General features: G+C 48.6%; 1 protein-coding gene across 1 annotated transcript in view; it reads left to right on the top strand.

Annotated features, from left to right (window-relative positions):
• Window positions 1–16,752, top strand: part of ZC3H3 (zinc finger CCCH-type containing 3) — a 188,592-nt gene that overhangs the window by 127,512 nt on the left and 44,328 nt on the right. Inside the window, exons 5-7 of the mRNA XM_075705699.1 lie at window positions 263–456; window positions 13,042–13,123; window positions 15,765–15,920. Coding sequence (XP_075561814.1) covers window positions 263–456; window positions 13,042–13,123; window positions 15,765–15,920 — 432 coding nt within the window. The remainder of the gene's footprint in view (window positions 1–262; window positions 457–13,041; window positions 13,124–15,764; window positions 15,921–16,752) is intronic.

The raw sequence follows: 16,752 nt of genomic DNA, 5'->3' as shown, positions 1-16,752 counted from the left end.
TTGCTGTGGACAAGCTGGGGGGAAGAAATGGTTTTTTGTTGCATGGGGGAAGTGGTACCAGGGGGAGAGTTCTTGAATGTTGTTTTTTTAGGTTTAAATCACGGGGAATCAGAGCTTCTCCTCTGTCTACAGCAAGAGCATCCCTGGTTCTTCCCTGCATCACCTCCATCCTCAGGCAGCCGAGGGTTTGCTCATGAAGCAGCAGCTCCTTGCGATATCTTCCTTAGTTTGGGCTTACCTTGACTTTATCATTTTCTTGCAGATCCCCACTATTAAACCAAGTGCGCCCTTCGCCTCAAGGTGGCAAGTCCCAGCATGCGCAACAGAGATGGAGGAGCAAAGGCTATCGCTGCATCGGCGGGGTGATGTACCGAGTGTCGGCGAATAAACTCTCCAAGACTTCCAGCACCCCTGGCCGGGGCAGAGACCTGAGCACCAAGAGCCCCGGCAGAGCAGGTGAGCAGCAAGAATTTGTCCCGTTCTGTGTCCAAAATCTGTTGATGTCCCGGCTTGAGCGCTGAGGTCGTCTTTTAGCTGCTTATTCCCATCCTGCCTGTTGCAGGTCATCCTCTGGCCTTGCAGGAGCCCAGACGCAAAGGTGATGGGCATCCCATCGTTGTCAAAGCACATCCCCCAGCTCTTCTTCTGGCCTCAAGTTGCGTCAGGGGAGGTTTAGATCGGATATTAGGAGAAATTTCTTCACAGAAAGAGTGGTGAAGCATTGGAACAGGCTGCCCAGAGAGGTGGTGGAGTCGCCATCCCTGGAGGGGTTCAAAAAATGGGTAGATGTGGCACTTTGGGACATGGTTTAGTGGACATGGTAATGTTGGGTTGATGGTTGGACTGATGATCTTAGAGATCCTTTCCAACCTTAATGATTCCTATTTTGTGCTTTCATTAAAAAGTAATCCAGCCATGAAGCCAGGAAACATGAAATGAATTTTTCCTCTCCCCTGAATTGGTTTAGTAGTGGACTTGGTAGTGTTAGGTCAATGGTTGGACTGGATGATCTTAAAGGTCTTTTCCAACCTAAACAATTCTATGATTCTTTGATTCTTACTTTACAGTGGCACTGAAGGGAAAATAATGTAGAAGAAATGAAAGGTTTGAGAAAATTGAGGTTTTTCTTAACTCGGGCTTAGTTCAAGCTTGTAGAGACACACTGTTAAAGTTGTTTCTTTTTTTAACCTGAGCAAAGTCTTGGGCAGCTTCAAACAGCACCGCAAGGTTAAACGTATTTGAGATGCTCATGAAATTACATTCAATATTGACCTAAGAAAGATGGGAGGATCGTTCTGCAGATTACTATGAAACAGGCATTTCGATGCAGTTACTGGCTTCACATTTAGCTTCAATTAAATTTGTGTTTTAGCTCCTCTTGTACTTGATGCCTCAAGTGTGGCTCTTAGGCAAGACCAGGTTTTTAATTGTGCTTAAAGTATTTTTTTGAGTTTCTACTTAGGGTCAAATATTTTTGCTCCGTAACTGCTTTGTTGACAAATTTTGGGGACAGTTAAGCTGGGAAAAGCAAAGCCAACGGCTTTGTGCTATTGTTTTGCTTTGCTGGAAGAATAAAAGGTGCAGAGACGAGTATGGTCAATGATGATGCTATAAATGAGGCAATTTAATGCCAAAGTCATTTTATGTACGGTGGGAAAGTGGATGAAGAGAGGCAATGAATAGCGCAGTGTCATTGAGAGGTGCAGCCTCTCAAACTGCCTGCACCTCGATTTTTTGTGAGCGTTATGGGGCATCCTGCGTAGTTTTAAACCCACAAAGAACAAGGATTAGGGAGGGAAGGAGCTTTGTGCAGGCACAAAAATCCCATCAGCAGGAGAGCTGAGCAGCTCTGGGAAGTTTGAAAAGCATGAGGAAAATTAGGAGCAAACGGCAACGTCTCAATAAAGAGTAAATAACTACCCCCGACGCTCGCACGCAGCTGGTAAGTGGTGTTGGGAGAGAAAACGGAGAGGGGAAAATAAGGGGCAGGCAGAAGAGGGACAGCCGGTGATGATAAATCCTTACTGCACATCGTCGCTGGCGGGGAGGAGAGCAGAGATTTAGCTTCAACCGCGGATTAGCTGCCTGGGCACCCGGGGATAGGAAATGAAGATGCCTGCAGATGATGACAGAGATGAGGATGCTGCGGTGGCCGAGGGGGCGCGGAGCTGATGGAGCATCGCTTTCAGGTAATCTCCCTTCTGAGAGCATTAAAGGGACGCTCGGCAGCAGTTTGGGGACAGTTTGCTGGTGCTTTTGCAACTCAGCTCCGCTCAGGACAGATTTTCGGTGGCTGACTAGCCTGCAACGTCGTCCTCCTCGCTGCTGGCTCTGCAAATACGTACGTGCGTGCTCGTGAGCATGCGTCCATATGGCTTGTGTTGAAGTCTGCAATCCTACCTGCGAGCTGTTAAATCCTTGGCTTTGGTGCTGCGTCTGGAAGAGAATGGGCAAGGATCAGCCTTCGGAAGTGTGGAAAAAAAAAGGCCATAAAGTGAGCTTAGGGGTGTGTAGACCAAGCAAATCCTGGTGTCAGTGACGTCGGATTTTTTCAAGAGCTTTGCTAATGGCGATGGGATTTTCCAAAGTGTCTGAATCAGGGTAATCAGCTGCACAAAACCAACTCAAGGGTGGTTCTGCCATCAGCACCATCCCCGGGCGTTGACGCTGTCACCGAAGGCAGCAATCTGGCGTGCTGGAGTGCAAGAAAAGAGGTGAAACCCCCAAGATGTGGGCAGGGAAGATGTTAGATGGAGCAGGTCTTTTTTTTGGGGCCAGGTTTCAGGATAGAGTTGGACCATGGGGAAGGGTCCAGGGGAGAAGTGATGGCTGGAAGGACTGGAAAAGTGGAGGACCTGGGTGTGTGCAATCTGAAGAGGAGGAAATGGAGGGGCTGCAGGTCCCCCAGTTCATGAAGAGCTGCCAAGCAAAGGAAGGATGCCTTCTCCATGGCCAGGTGGAGCAGCCAAAAACCAAGGGGCTTAAACTGTTGCAGGAAGGGTTCAGGGAGAGCTTTCGAAGGATGAGGGTTATGAAGTGCTGGAATAAATTGGCTGGGTTGACTCTGAAATCTCCATTATTGGGAGTTTTTTAAAGAACAGGTTACATGAACTTCTGTTTGGCGAGGACACAGGTGGAGTAGGTCCTGCCTTGCAGCAAGGAGGTGGGCTTGATTCAAGCCGCTGCCTAATTTCCAGTCAATGCATTGGTGGCTTTAATTTAGGTGCTGGGAGATGGTGGGAGGACTTGACCGTCCACCACCGTGCTTAAATTACTATTTCTGCTGCTGTTTGGAGCCACCAGCATTTCCGAGGCAGCTTTTCCCAAGCCCAGATCTTGTACCTGTCATATTTAAAATGCTTGTTCCAGACTTTTTTTTTTTTTTTTTTTCATTTATCTAAGTCCAAGAAAGTCTCTGAATTTGTCTGGCCACTGGGAAACAGCAAAGTTATGCGTAGGCAACCCAGCAAAGGCTGATGGATTCAGTCTGTCCATGAATATCCACCACTGGGCTGGGACCAAGCAGAGAAAGGCCAGCCTAGAGTGAAATTTCTGGGAGAGGGATTGAGCAAGCCAAAGGTTTGACGGGGGGATTTTTGCAAATTCAGGCATCAGTATTGCTCTTGGGGTTTTGTTGGGGGGGATTTTGGGTATGGGGAAAGAAAGAGCAATGATTTTTCAAGGGATTTAGTTTGCAGACGTGACCTAAAGCAGCTTTAAAAAGCAAAGGATCGGTAAAAGGCATGGGGTGGGCGTGCAACAGCAAACACTGGAGTTCTACAAATACTTTTTTCCCCTCTTTTTGATCTCGGTTTTAAAATAATGAGACTTTTATGGAGATGTGCAACTGTCTTGGGGTCAGCAGGTCAGACCTGCCGGCTGGCGGTGGGGAGGGAGCTGCTCCTCCTCATCGTGGCTTTATTGGGAGCGATGGGGCATGGAGGAGATGCGTTCTCCCCCCCTTATTTCCTTCCCCACTGGTACCATGTCCTTTAGTGAGGTCTCATTTAGAGAAACAGGTTTAATTAGTCCTGCTTTGGGACAGAAGGTCCCTTCCAGGGTTATTTTCTATAAAATACAAACCCATCTAGTTATTTTTTTTAAGATATTTCTTACTTTGCTGTAGTCTCCTTTCCCATGCCACGCAGCACATTGGGTTTGTAACCGTAAAGCCCTAGTAACTGGTGTGTGTCAGTATTTTCATGTCATCTTTCAGCTCTCGCCATAATTCATCCTCCTTTGCAAGGATGGATTCAACAGATACCGGCGTCTCTTGCTTTACAATAACTGGGGCTGGCAGGGCGGAAGATTTGTGTGCGCTCACCGGTTACGAGCCTTCACGCGTTTACTCAATGCTCTGTGTTTTCAACACTTGACAAAGTTTATTTAACAGATGAAAAAAACAGCTTTTCCTTTCCCTTCCAGTGCCAGACGCTGTGTGTTTGGGGTAGCAGAGAGATGGGAAACGCTCCTGACAGTTTAATAGCTTGGAGTTTACTTATGGTGGGTTATAATTCTGTTGTTTGCCTGAATTTATTGGGTTGGTATTTTGTCTCTTCTTGGCCCGACGACAATAAGAAACGCGATGCTGGTTGCTGCGGCTGATCCATCAGTGCCGTCGTACCATCCCTGCCAGGTGAGCAGGGTGGACAATTGTTTCGATGCTGGTGGTGAGTTAAAATTTGGTCCTGGGGATGCACCTCCTGCGGCCCTGTGCTGCACCAGGGTCAGTCCTGGGGCTACCAGAAGTGATAAAGCAACTTGCCCGTCTCCTGGAGCAAGGAGGAGAGCAGGGGTTTTGCCATGGCTCATCCGCAACCCGCTTCATTACCGGTGGCACAGCATGGGGGACGCCCAGCTTGGCGACAGGGAAAGCATCATTGCAAAGCCAGAAAAAATTTCTGAAGGTGTTTTCAGCATAAAAAAGCTGCCTGGAGTGATTTGTGGTTTCGGGCATCACGGTGGTCCATGCAGCTGCTGAGAACTGTGCTGTCATCACACGCGTGGTCCTGCTCCCAGAGGGCTTGCTGCAAGTTCTGCGCTTGTCTCCTGAACGCTACAGATGAATTATAGAAATAAAAAGACTTTTTGCTTTCCCAGCCAGCTGGCGAGCTCAGATGTACATAATTCAGCTGCTCGAGCGAGGATGGAAGAGGCTCTGAAGAAAACATCTAGCTGCAAACACAGGGCTCGGACACCCGCTCCTCGTCCCCGTGCAGGACGAAGATGCAGTATCAGACATGGGAAAGCCCTTTACCCCTGGCGTGGTGTTGGCAGTAACTAGTATTTCTGCAAAAATATATTTTTCACTCTGCAGAAGTGTTAGAAAATAGGCAGCGGGACGATGTGGAAAGCATTCGATACGTTGCAATTAATTAAGCAAGCGTAATAATTGGGTTTCTCTGCTCACAGTGAACCTCTCCTTCATTTCTTTCTACAGCTGCTAAGATGTTATTCAGACACTTGAGGAATTTCCATGAAATTGGGGAAAGAAGCAAAAGGTCCTGGCAACATAGCATTTTACAAAGAAATTTGAAAGGGAAAAAAAAAAATCCAAACCCCACAGCCCTGTGCAAGATTGAAAGCAGCAGAAACCAAATTAAGGTTTGACATTGTCCAGAAAGCAGCCCTGACCCCAATCTAGGCACGAGCTGCCGCTGCCGTGGTGGGAGGTATTGCACACCGTGAGCTGGGGCTGGCTCCGGTGGTGTTTTGCCAGTGTCCAGGCTGCTTTCCATGGGCCAACCCTCACCTGTACGACTTTCTCGGATGAGGTTTTGCCTCCTGGGAAGTATGTGGGAGCCCTGGTGTGATGAAAGGCTGGTGGCTTTGGGGACACTGGTGTGACTGCGCTTTGCCTGCTGGAGGGATGCTCATGGGTGGCAGCCAGCCCCTCGAGCAGTGTAATTTTATTTATTGGTGGTTTTCAGTTTTTCTCTGCAACTGTAGGACCCAGAAACCTTGGAGATACTCGTATTCTCCCAAGACTGCTGAGCTCCCAAAGGTGGAGGTTTAAGAGGAGCTTTAAGTTCTCCCGAGCTGCTGCCGCGTGTCTCCCAGTACAGCTGTGATGGTGGCACGGCTCTGGCTCTGACTGCAGAGGAGCAAATTATTTCTAAACACATGGTTGAGTTCGACCTTCCAGGGCTGAGGGTCTTTCCCTGCATCTCCCTCCCTCCATCCTGCTGTGTAACTTCCCCTCCTGCCTCAGTTTCCCCACCCTGCTATGACAGCGTCTTAGTGCACAGCTGGGGAGACTGAAGATGCGAGCTCCTCCGCTGCGTCATGCTGAAGACAGATGACTGATGCTCATGAACACGGTTTCAGATGCAGTGGGAGAACTCCATGCTCGGCGAAAGGAGGAGGAAGATAACCATGGCGCAAGAAGCCATGTACTGGAAGAAAGTGCACTCTCGGCTCTTTGTTTACCAACTAATTTTAGAAGTGCTGAGCGCTGCAGAAATGCACTTTCTGCATTTGTAAGGATGATAAAGTGCTCAGCACCACCGTTGGGCCAGCTGAGGACTTGCATGAGCGATGCTCTCTCCTCTGAGCCGCTTGGCTTTTTAAAAAAAGAAGGGAAAGATTTAAGAGTGGACACCTCGAACACGTTGGGACCGAGTGGTGGAGGGGTAAGGAAGAAGTTGGTGGAGGAGAGGCCAACCCAATGCACCAAGGTGTGAGAAGAGCGAAAACTGGAGTGTTGCTTTCCTCAGGTTTCGGCTGGTTTTGGTGTCGCTTGTGCTGAGGCCCACTTGTGCTCAGCACTTTGAGATGAGTCCCTTGGTTTTGGGATTGCTCAATCTCTTGCCCCTTCAAGCTCAATCCTTGGGCTTTAGGATTGCTCAATCCCTTTTCCCTTTTGAGCTCAGTCCCTTGGCCCCTTTGGAGCTCAATCCCTTGGCTTTGGGATTGCTCAATCCCTTCCCCCTTTTGAGCTCAATCCCTTGGCCCCCTTGGAGCTCAATCCCTTGGTTTTGGGATTGCTCAATCCCTTCCCCCTTTTGAGCTCAATCCCTTGTCTTTGGGATTATTCAATCCCTTTCCCCTATGGAGCTCAATTTCATGGCCCCTTCAATCTCAATGCCTCGACTTCGGGATTACTCAGTCTCTTACCCCTTTTGAGCTCAATCCCTTGGTTTTGGGATCGCTTAATCCCTTGGTTTTGGGATCGCTCAGTCCCTTGGTCCCTTTTGAGCTCAATCCCTTGACTCTGGGATTACAGGCGTTGGTGGGCAGGGACCTGGGCTCCTCAAGGAGCACCGCTAGATCCAGCACTGGTGTAGACCAGAGCTTGCAGAGCTGGGGAGATGTTCCGTGGCAGCCACTCCGAGCTCCTTGCAAGCATCTGCTCATACAACAACATCGAACCTTCATTATTTGAGATTGCTTCACTATTAAAACACCCCTGACCGCCTGACCCGGGGACATGCATGTTCCTGTTAGGAGCTGGGGTGCAACCAGGCTGGAGAGTGCGAAAAGCTGCGCTCATGTAGTGGCAGCTCATCCCTTGTTTTGCTGTTACCTTCTGAAGAGTGAGGGCTTCTGCTGTCCGGTGAGTAAAATAAATTACCCCCGGCAGCTGCTAGTGCTGATCATCTGAAACAGTGGAACCCACTTAAATGAATAATAATTAAAGAAATAAATTTCCCCCAGTAGCAGCCTCAAAACTTTTTGTTCAGCAATAAAGCGAAGGAGAGCCTCGCAAAATGAATTGCTTGGCTGTTTCCAAAGTAGGCTGCCCGCGCTGCGGCGGGCAAAGCGAGGTTATAATGGGACTTACTAAAGGAGCCGGTGTAGTTCAAGGAAGCCTTTTCCTGGGTGCTAGGGTCATGTGTGAAACAGGCTGAGCAGAAGCAGGTGCAGCTAATGGCAAAACCCCTTCCCTTGATAGGCAAAAAATAACAGGAAGCTGGGATGACCCCGTTACAGTCATCCCCGAGTTGGAGCATTGGATGGCAGAGCCGATCATCTGCCGGCCGCGGTCGCTTGGGCAAAGCCCTGGTTGTTTCCCTCCCTGTGTAAGATTTCCGTAAATTATCCTCGATTTGGGGCAGTTGAAGCAGACGGGCAGCAATGGGCTCGGTGGTTTCCTCTGTCCCCAAGGAGGGTGACCTGTGTGGTGGGCACAGGCCATCACCTGAACGATGCTCTCACCCTCTAGCGCATCCTTTGGTCCCGGTGCACCCCGGCTCTACAACTTCTCCCTTTTTTTAGGCTATTTCCGTTTTCTACAGTGTTTCCACCATATAAAAAATAATTTACTACATCAGATGTGCAAACAGACCTTTCCACATGATAAGGTCCTGGTCCTTGAGCTGTGCCCTAGGAGCAATAAAGTCCTTCCTAAATAATTAAGCAGGTAATAATTAACCGTGCTCCCTCCGTGCAATATTTGCAGCTGATTTTTAATGTGTATTTGTTGCATCGCCAGCCCTTGGGCGAGGAGGAGCTGAGCAGGGGTGTTGGAGCTGGATGGAAGCATCCTGCTCCCCGTGCTGGCATCCTGAAAAACACCACCCGTTGCTCCCGAGCGTGGTTCCCGGGCTGCCGAGGCAAATCTCTGCCAATCTTTTGCTGGAGGAGAAGGACCAGGATGCAGGAGATGGACCCCCTTGAGCTGTGTTTTGGGGTTATGGAAAAAGAAAAATGTCCTAATTAATATATGGGTGTTGGTGGAGGGGTGCAGCATCCAACCCGCTTGTTTTAAGCATTTTTTTGTGGTTGCAGAGCCTTTGATGGGGATAAATTGTGTCTCTTTCCCCTTTTCCCTCAAAAGCTGGAATTTTGAGGAGGAGGCAAATGCTGCAGAAAACACCGCGGGACCGCTCGGCTGTGGATTCCTTCAGAGGAGCAGGGGAAAAAAAAAAAAAGGAGTTAGGCTGTAGCCCCCGCTATTAATCATAGCTGTAATCATGCATTTAATGAACATGACAGCTCCCGCTCCCTCCGGAGAGACGCGTCGAGTCTCACGGCTGGGTTAGGTACAACAATCACTTCTCAACGCTCGCGCTTGATAACACCGAGAGCCGCCGGAGCAGCCAGTGTCAGGTTGGGATGATGCATTAAGAGAAACAACCCCGTTTGCACGGGCTGTGTATTTCCTTACAGATGATGCGCTTCAAACCGACTAAATCATTAAGAAGAGGAAGAAAAAAAAAGAAAAGCAGAGAGAGAAAAACACCTGTCCCTTATGCAGGGTATAAAATACCAAGCCTGACGCCGCTGTGCTGTGTGTAATCAGTTAAAAAGCCCTTAATGTGCAGTTCTTGATGCTCTCCCCAGCAGGTGGGTTTTTTTTCCATCCTTTTTTTTTTCCTCCCCTTGTTGTTCCCACTGCCTTTGAGCCTGTATGCGGGAGGAACTTGCCATGCCACTTCTTTAAATCTTTGCAGCGAGGGTCTTTTGCAAGACAGAGGAATCATAGAATCATAGAATTGTTTAGGTTGGAAAAGACCTTTAAGATCATCCAGTCCAATCATTAACTTACACTACCAAGTCCACCACTAAACCAGTTAAGGGGAGAGTAGCAATTTCATGTTTCCTGGCTTGGTGGCTGGATTAGTTTTTAATGAAAGTGAAAACTAGGAATCATTAAGGTTGGAAAGGACCTCTAAGATCATCAGTCCAACCATCAACCCAACACCACCATACCCACTAAACCATGTCCCCACGTGCCACATCTGCCCATTTTTTCAACACTTCCAGGGATGGGGACTCCCCCACCTCTCTGATCAGCCTGTTCCAATGCTTGACTACCCTTTCCGTGAAGAAATTTTTCCTAATATCCAATCTAAACCTCCCCTGACGCAGCTTGAGCCCATTTCCTCTCGTCCTATCACTTGTAATACGGGATGTGCGAGTTGCTCTCCTGATCCGACAGTACCACTGCATCCTGATGCCGATGCTCTCCCTGGTTGGAGAGCAATTGGGGAGAAAAATGGGGCAGATTTGGGACTGGCACCTGTCCTGCAAAAAAAAAAGTGCGTTGTGTCTGGACCAAATGAGACTCCCAGAGATCAGAGTCAAGCCCTGGGGGCATCATTTTGACTTTTTGTTTAATTTAGTCCAGACTGCAGCAAATTTCAGCTCCTCATTTTTTAATTTAACCCTTATCCAGTTCTCTGGTGTCTTTTGCTCAGCCCCAGTTTCACACTACATGGGTTACTTTGATAATACAGATACACCCTGGATCTCCATTGTCTGCAAAATATCAGATGCTTTGTATTTATTAATGCAAATCTCTTGGTAGCAGCTCTAACTGGGCATCCTGAGTTGGTAACTATTCTAAAAATCAAAACTTGGGCTCTTTGGACCTCCCTAAAGGTCTGAGACATCAAACCCACTCTCCTGCATCTCCTCCTCTCTGCTTTGATGCTCACAGAGCCTTGCTTCTATTTAAACTTCTTTTTGCACGATGCAAAGGCTTCTAAAAATACCATTGTGCCGGAGCCCGAGTTTCCTCTGTAAATCCCAATTGATGGTGAAACACGTAGTTACGGAACTTCTTAACCAGCAGCGTTATGCAGTGCAGGGCTGTCTCCTCCTGGGTAAATATTTAGGTGGTTTTCTAACAGTTCGGAGATGAGTAGCACTTTGGGACGTAGTTTAGTGGGCATGGTGGTGTTGGGTTGATGGTTGGACTGATGATCTTAGAGAACCTTTCCAACCTTAGTGATTTAGGACGAGAGGAAATGGGCTCAAGCTGCACCAGGGGAGGTTTAGATTGGATATTAGGAAAAATTTCTTCACGGAAAGGGTGGTCAAGCATTGGAACAGGCTGCCCAGAGAGGTGGTGGAGTCACCATCCCTGGAAGTGTTCAAAAAATGGGTAGATGTGGCACTTTTGGGACATGGTTTAGTCTAGTCTACCCTTAATTGGTTTAGTGTGGACTTGGTAGTGTAGGTTAATGGTTGGACTGGATGATCTTCAAGGTCTTTTCCAACCTAAACGATTCTGTGATTCTATGATTTGCGCTGGTGATGAGTAATTAGGCAGTGGGAAAGCATGGATGAAGGGTTTCTTTGCCAATCTGATGCTTTGCCAGACCTGGTCGGAATGCTGGATGGATGCATCTCACCTGGTTTTTGCTGTGGATGGGATGGGCTCTTGGGTGGTTAAACTGCCTCCAGGCTGTGAGTTAATTCACAGCAAGAGCCTGTAATGGGAGATGCACGTTGCCTGTCCACGTATAATAGCATGACTTCTTGCCAGAAGATAGCAGCTGGGCAAAAAAAAACCCCAAACGTTATGCCGTGGATGTATTTTGGTATATATAAATTAAAAACCAGTGGCATGAGGCTGTTGCACCCTTTGTTTATTTACTTAGCTAATTATTTCTTTAGCAATTCCTCCTTTCTGGCCAAGATGTGGTTGTCAGGCTGCTTTAACTAAAAGGATGGCACACAAGCACGGGCGTGTTCGTCCCCGAGAGTCTGCTTTTATGCTCGGGTATTAAATATTTAGACAGATTGTCTGCTGCCCTGGGGAGCCGGCTCCTGGTATAGCCCATCCTGCTGAGCTTGCTTTAAGGAGCATTAAACATCATTGCAGAGGGCTGAGGGATGCTCTATCCCTACCCTAATGGTCAGACTTTAATTTGGGTCTTTCTCCCTGCATCAGTTGGGAGGTCAACCTTGCTCGAGTGCGTTGGCCTCTTAACCCGCGTCCTTACCAGGAGATGCTCTGTGGCATCTTTGGAGCAACCTGAAGTTGATGTGAATTTATTTTAGCGCTGAAAACTAGTTGAAAAGATGCTCCTACAGCTAGGCAGCTCTGCAATGAGGGGGAAGCCCAAAAAAAATTGCAAAAAAGCCCCTCAGTGGTGGCTCAAATGCCCAGTTGATACTTGACGCGCTCATGGCAAGCTTGAGTGAGCTTGTGGCAAGCTTGAACGCGCTTGCTGGTGAATTGCACGGAGCTTGCTCGATGCCTCTGATCGACAGGCATGTGCCGCCCGTGACGGCATCACGCCTGCGCCAACTGCTTTTATTTGCAGAGGGAACAGATGGGGCTTCGCCGACGCCGGCAGCCCGAGTGACAGCTTGCGCGCAGGGAGAGCGCGGTGCCGCGCTATCAAATTCCACTCGCTCACTCTCCAACACGCCCGGGCTGGCAGGTGAGTGACTGAGCCACTCTCGTACCACCTGGAAAGCTGAGATACCGCCTTTATTTTCAATTCATTCTTTCCTACACAAGTCAAGGACAATTTAATTATGTACATGTGCGTATTGGAAGCAGGCGCTGGGCTTCCCCGCCCGGCTGCAGGGAACAGCCAAGGTGAACGTGGAAATTTGCTGGACTGATAGCGCAAGCATGCGGGTTGCCCAGAATGTGGTTTTTTGGCACGTTTGGGTGCCGAGGGGAAAGGTCCCCGCTGTGTTTGGAGCTGGCAAGGAGCCCTTTTGCCGTGGCTACTCTGGAGGTGCTGGCAACGTTGAGGTCCATAAAGAGCATCCTCACCCATCTGGGCTCTGGGAGCTGCTTGCTTTGGGTTAAGCAATAAGATCATAGAATCATGAAATGGTTTGGGTTGGAAGGGACCTTTCAAGGTCATCTAGTCTGACCCCCCCCTGCCATGAGCAGGGACATCTTCAACTCAATCAGGTTGCTCAGAGCCCCGTCCAACCTGACCTGGGATGTTTCCAGGGATGGGGCATCTACCACCTCTCTGGGCAACCTGGGCCAGTGTCTCACCACCCTCAGCGTAAAGAATTTTTTCCTTATATCTAGTCTGAATCTCCCCTCTTTTAGTTTAAAACCATTATCTCTTGTCCTGTCATTACAAAGCCTACTCAGAAGTCTGTCCCCATCTTTCTTACAAGCCCCCTTTAAGTATTGAAAGGCCACAAGAAGGTATCCCCACAGCCTTCTCTTCTCCAGGCTGAACAACCCCAACTCTCTCAGCCTTTCTCCATACCAGAGGTGTTCCACCCCTCTGATCGTTTCTGTGGACCTAAAATACTGAGGGCCACGCGAATTCCTGCAGAATTTTATGATTCTGAGGAAATTATTTGTGTTTTTTTCTCTGTTTCCAACAGCGAGGTTGCATTGTACGCCCAGTCCTGGCTTCTCTCCATCCGGCTGCCCGAACAGATCAGCTACGAGCCGATACATCGCCAGGTCTGTACTCGCGGGGAGGAACGGCGTGCTCCCCCTCTGGATGCTGCGCATGATTTATGCTCGGGAGGGTGTCAGCAGCTTGAGACGCGGCTATTTAACTGGCTGTTTATTCGGTGAAGCTCTGGCTGCTGCTTTTCCCCCAGCCTCTGCTATGAGGTGCTTTTAAGCTCCCCAGAAAGCCATGGTTTCTGCTTGGAAAAGGTTTGAAAGGTTGTTAATGGATAGCAACACTTTTCTGCGAGCAAAGAATGCCAAATCCTGCTTGGAAAGTCCCTTTTGAAATCACCTGTATTGTTCTCAAGGAGTATTTTGGTTTTTTTCCCCCAACTCAGAAGCCCATCCCAATTTAACGCAGCAAACCTGTGGGTTGTCCTTCCCGCTGTCCCACTCACAAACTGGGGAACCTGTCATGTGGCAACTGGAAAGCACCGTGTATGGGAGAATGACGGCACGTCGCTGCTGTTCAGCACCCTGCCAGCTTTCTCCTTGCCTGGTTTTTTTTTTTTGTGCTACAGATGTGCCACATATCATTGTGTCCTTAAGTATGAGCGTTTGCAGACAAGTCCCTCTTAATTGTAGCAGACTAAAATTTATTCCTGAAGTATGTCTGTTCCAGATGTCTGTATACAGACATCATGCCAGATTCTAGCTATGTTTTATCATATCCTACCACTAATAGCAAGTAATTTAAAATGTGCCATCGGAGTTAATTGGCGCTAGAGTCCAGCTTGCAAATGTTTTCTTTGTGCATTCAACGTGCTGGTGACCTGGGCAGGTATCACAAATAGCCGAGGTGTTGACTATGGGAGAGCCTTTTTTCAATATCATAATTTCAGCAAAGAAATAGTCTTTTTAAAGGCTTGCCTTACATTAGCCTTGGAAGCACCTCAAGTACCAAGAAGCAATTTGTGGTGGAGCTTGGTGTCCCCCAAGCCATTCGTGGTAAAAGAGGTGGTGACATTTCTGATGCTGAAATGGGGCTTTCACATTCAGCATTTTGGCTGGCTGAAGTTGTCTTTTTCTCATTGCATTTTAACTCGAGAACTGCAGACAATCAGTAATTATAGAGGTAAAAATGTGCATTCCCCTCTAAAATAGTTTCCTTGAGTGACTATTTATTGTGGGCAATGCTACTGTGACCCTTAGACCTGTGGTTCTCACACCAGGAGGCCCATGACTGTGGGAATACATAAATATTATATAATATTTATATATTATACATATCTTAAAATCATTTTATATATATAAATATTTATCCTTAGTCTCTAAGGAAGCAATGCTTACAACTACCCAGAGAACAAAAGGCGAGTGGCTTTGTTTGCCCCATCCAGAGCACTGTGTCCTCCGCAAACTTGAGTTGACCGTGCTGCACCATCTAATTATCTGCTTGGAGAGATCAAACGTGCCCTCCGTGGTGTTGCATTCACCCAGATCTCAACACTTCCCCTCTTCCTCCTGGTCCCATACATTTATATAGATCCTGGGTAATTACCTCTTTGGCTAGAAGCTTCTGGAAAACGTGTGCTAAGAAACTTTTGATATCCTTAAGTAACTTCTAGTGGTACCAGGCAATTAATAGTGAGTTTTTCTGGTATTTGGTGTTACTTTGTGTTCCTGCGGCTGTCACGTAGGCCCTCATTCATTGAGGTCCATAAGCAGCTGCCCACTTGAAGACCTTGAATGGCCCGGGGGAGTGTAGTGGGCCACCTGGCAGGGACATGTGCTGAAGTGCCCTCTAAGTAGTTCAGCGTTTGCAATCCTGTGCTGCATGAGCTCAGCATGGGAGAGGATGTTTTCTGCCTCACCACGTTCCCCAAAACTGCAGGAAGGTCTCTCCGTGCTCATAAAATCATAGGAGAGAATCACGGTCATGGAGGTGGGAAGGGATCTCTGGAGACTGCTGTCCTTCCTCCTGCCCCAGAAGGCCTCTTGTCCTTCCAACTTATCTCTCTGAGAAGGTCTGGTTCCACCTTCTCTACACCATCCCATTAAGAAGCCACAGAGGACAATAAGACCCCCTTGGCCTTCTCCTTGCTGAGGAAGTCAGCCCGTGGCCTCTGCTCAGATGTCCTGTGCTCCAGCCCAACCATCTTGGTGGCCTCCACTGGACGCACTGCCATCCATCACTGTCTGTGTCATACTGGGAGCCCCAAACTGGACCCAGTGCCCAGCTGTGGTCTTGCAAGTGCCAAATAGAGGGGACAGATCCCCTCCCTGATCCTCCCAGCTGCGTTCCTGCTCGTACAGGATGTGATTGGTGTCATCACACCAAGGGCACCTGACTGACTCCGGGGTGCCTTGTTCCCCAGCATCCCCAGGTCTTCTTCTGCAGAGGTGCTTTCTAGGCAGTTGGCAGCAACCTGTCCTGCTGCAAGGGATTATTGTGTACCAAATGCAGATGTTTCCAGGGAGATTGGCCTCATCTTGCAGAGTTTTTAAAGATTCAGGGTGAAGTTGGACAAAAATAAAAAAGACCTAAGAGCTTATGGCCCAGCATGAACTTCCTGAATATCTCACTCTCTCATCAAAGTGAAATTTGGGCTCCTCTGTGATTTCAGGTGCTGTTGACCTGTCTCCCCTATGTCATTGTTGCGATGAAGTTGGAGATGTTACCTGACCCTGTCTGTCTTTCTGTGTTTAGCCGTGCTGTTCAGCGAAGTTTGGCCATCATTCGTCAAGCCAAACAGAAGAAAAAGAAGAAGGAGTACTGTATGTACTACAACCGCTTTGGCAAGTGTAATCGCGGGGAGAGCTGCCCCTACATCCATGATCCGGAGAAAGTGGCCGTCTGCACCAGGTATGGATGGATAGAGCAACCGCATGCTTTGGCCCATAGAATCATAGAATCGTTTAGGTTGGAAAATACCTTTAAGATCATCCAGTCCAACCATTAACCTACACTACCAAGTCCACACTAAACCAATTAAGGGTAGACTAGACTAAACCATGTCCCGAAGTGCCACATCTACCCATTTTTTGAACACTTCCAGGGATGGTGACTCCACCACCTCTCTGGGCAGCCTGTTCCAATGCTTGACCACCCTTTCCGTGAAGAAATTTTTCCTAATTTCCAACCTAAACCTCCCCTGGTGCAGCTTGAGCCTATTTCCTCTCATCCTATCACTAACTACGTGGGAGAAGAGACCAACACCCACCTCACTACCCGCTCCTTTCAGGCAGTTGTAGAGAGCGATAAGGTCTCCCCTCAGCCTCCTCTTCTCTAAGCTAAACAGTCCCAGTTCCCTCAGCCGCTCCTCAGAAGGCTTGTGCTCCAGACCCTCCACCAGCTCTGTTGCCCTTCTCTGGACACGCTCCAGCCCCTCAATGTCTTTCTTGTATTGAGGGGCCCAAAACTGGGCACAGTATTCGAGGTGCAGCCTCACCAGTGCCCAGTACAGGGGAACAATCACCTCCCTGCTCCTGCTGGCCACACTACCCCTGACACGAGCCAGGATGCTGTTGGCCTTCTTGGCCACCTGGGCACGCTGCTGCCTCATGTTCAGCCGGCTGTTAACCAACACCCCCAGGTCCTTTTCTGCCAGGCAGTTTTCCAGCCACTCTTCCCCAAGCCTGTAGCGTTGCATGGGGTTGTTGTGACCGAAGTGCAGAACCCGACTCTTGGCCTTGTT

Source organism: Pelecanus crispus, chromosome 2, assembly GCF_030463565.1.
Source record: "Pelecanus crispus isolate bPelCri1 chromosome 2, bPelCri1.pri, whole genome shotgun sequence".
Lineage (NCBI taxonomy): Eukaryota > Metazoa > Chordata > Aves > Pelecaniformes > Pelecanidae > Pelecanus > Pelecanus crispus.
This window is presented reverse-complemented; position numbering and strand designations above follow the sequence as displayed.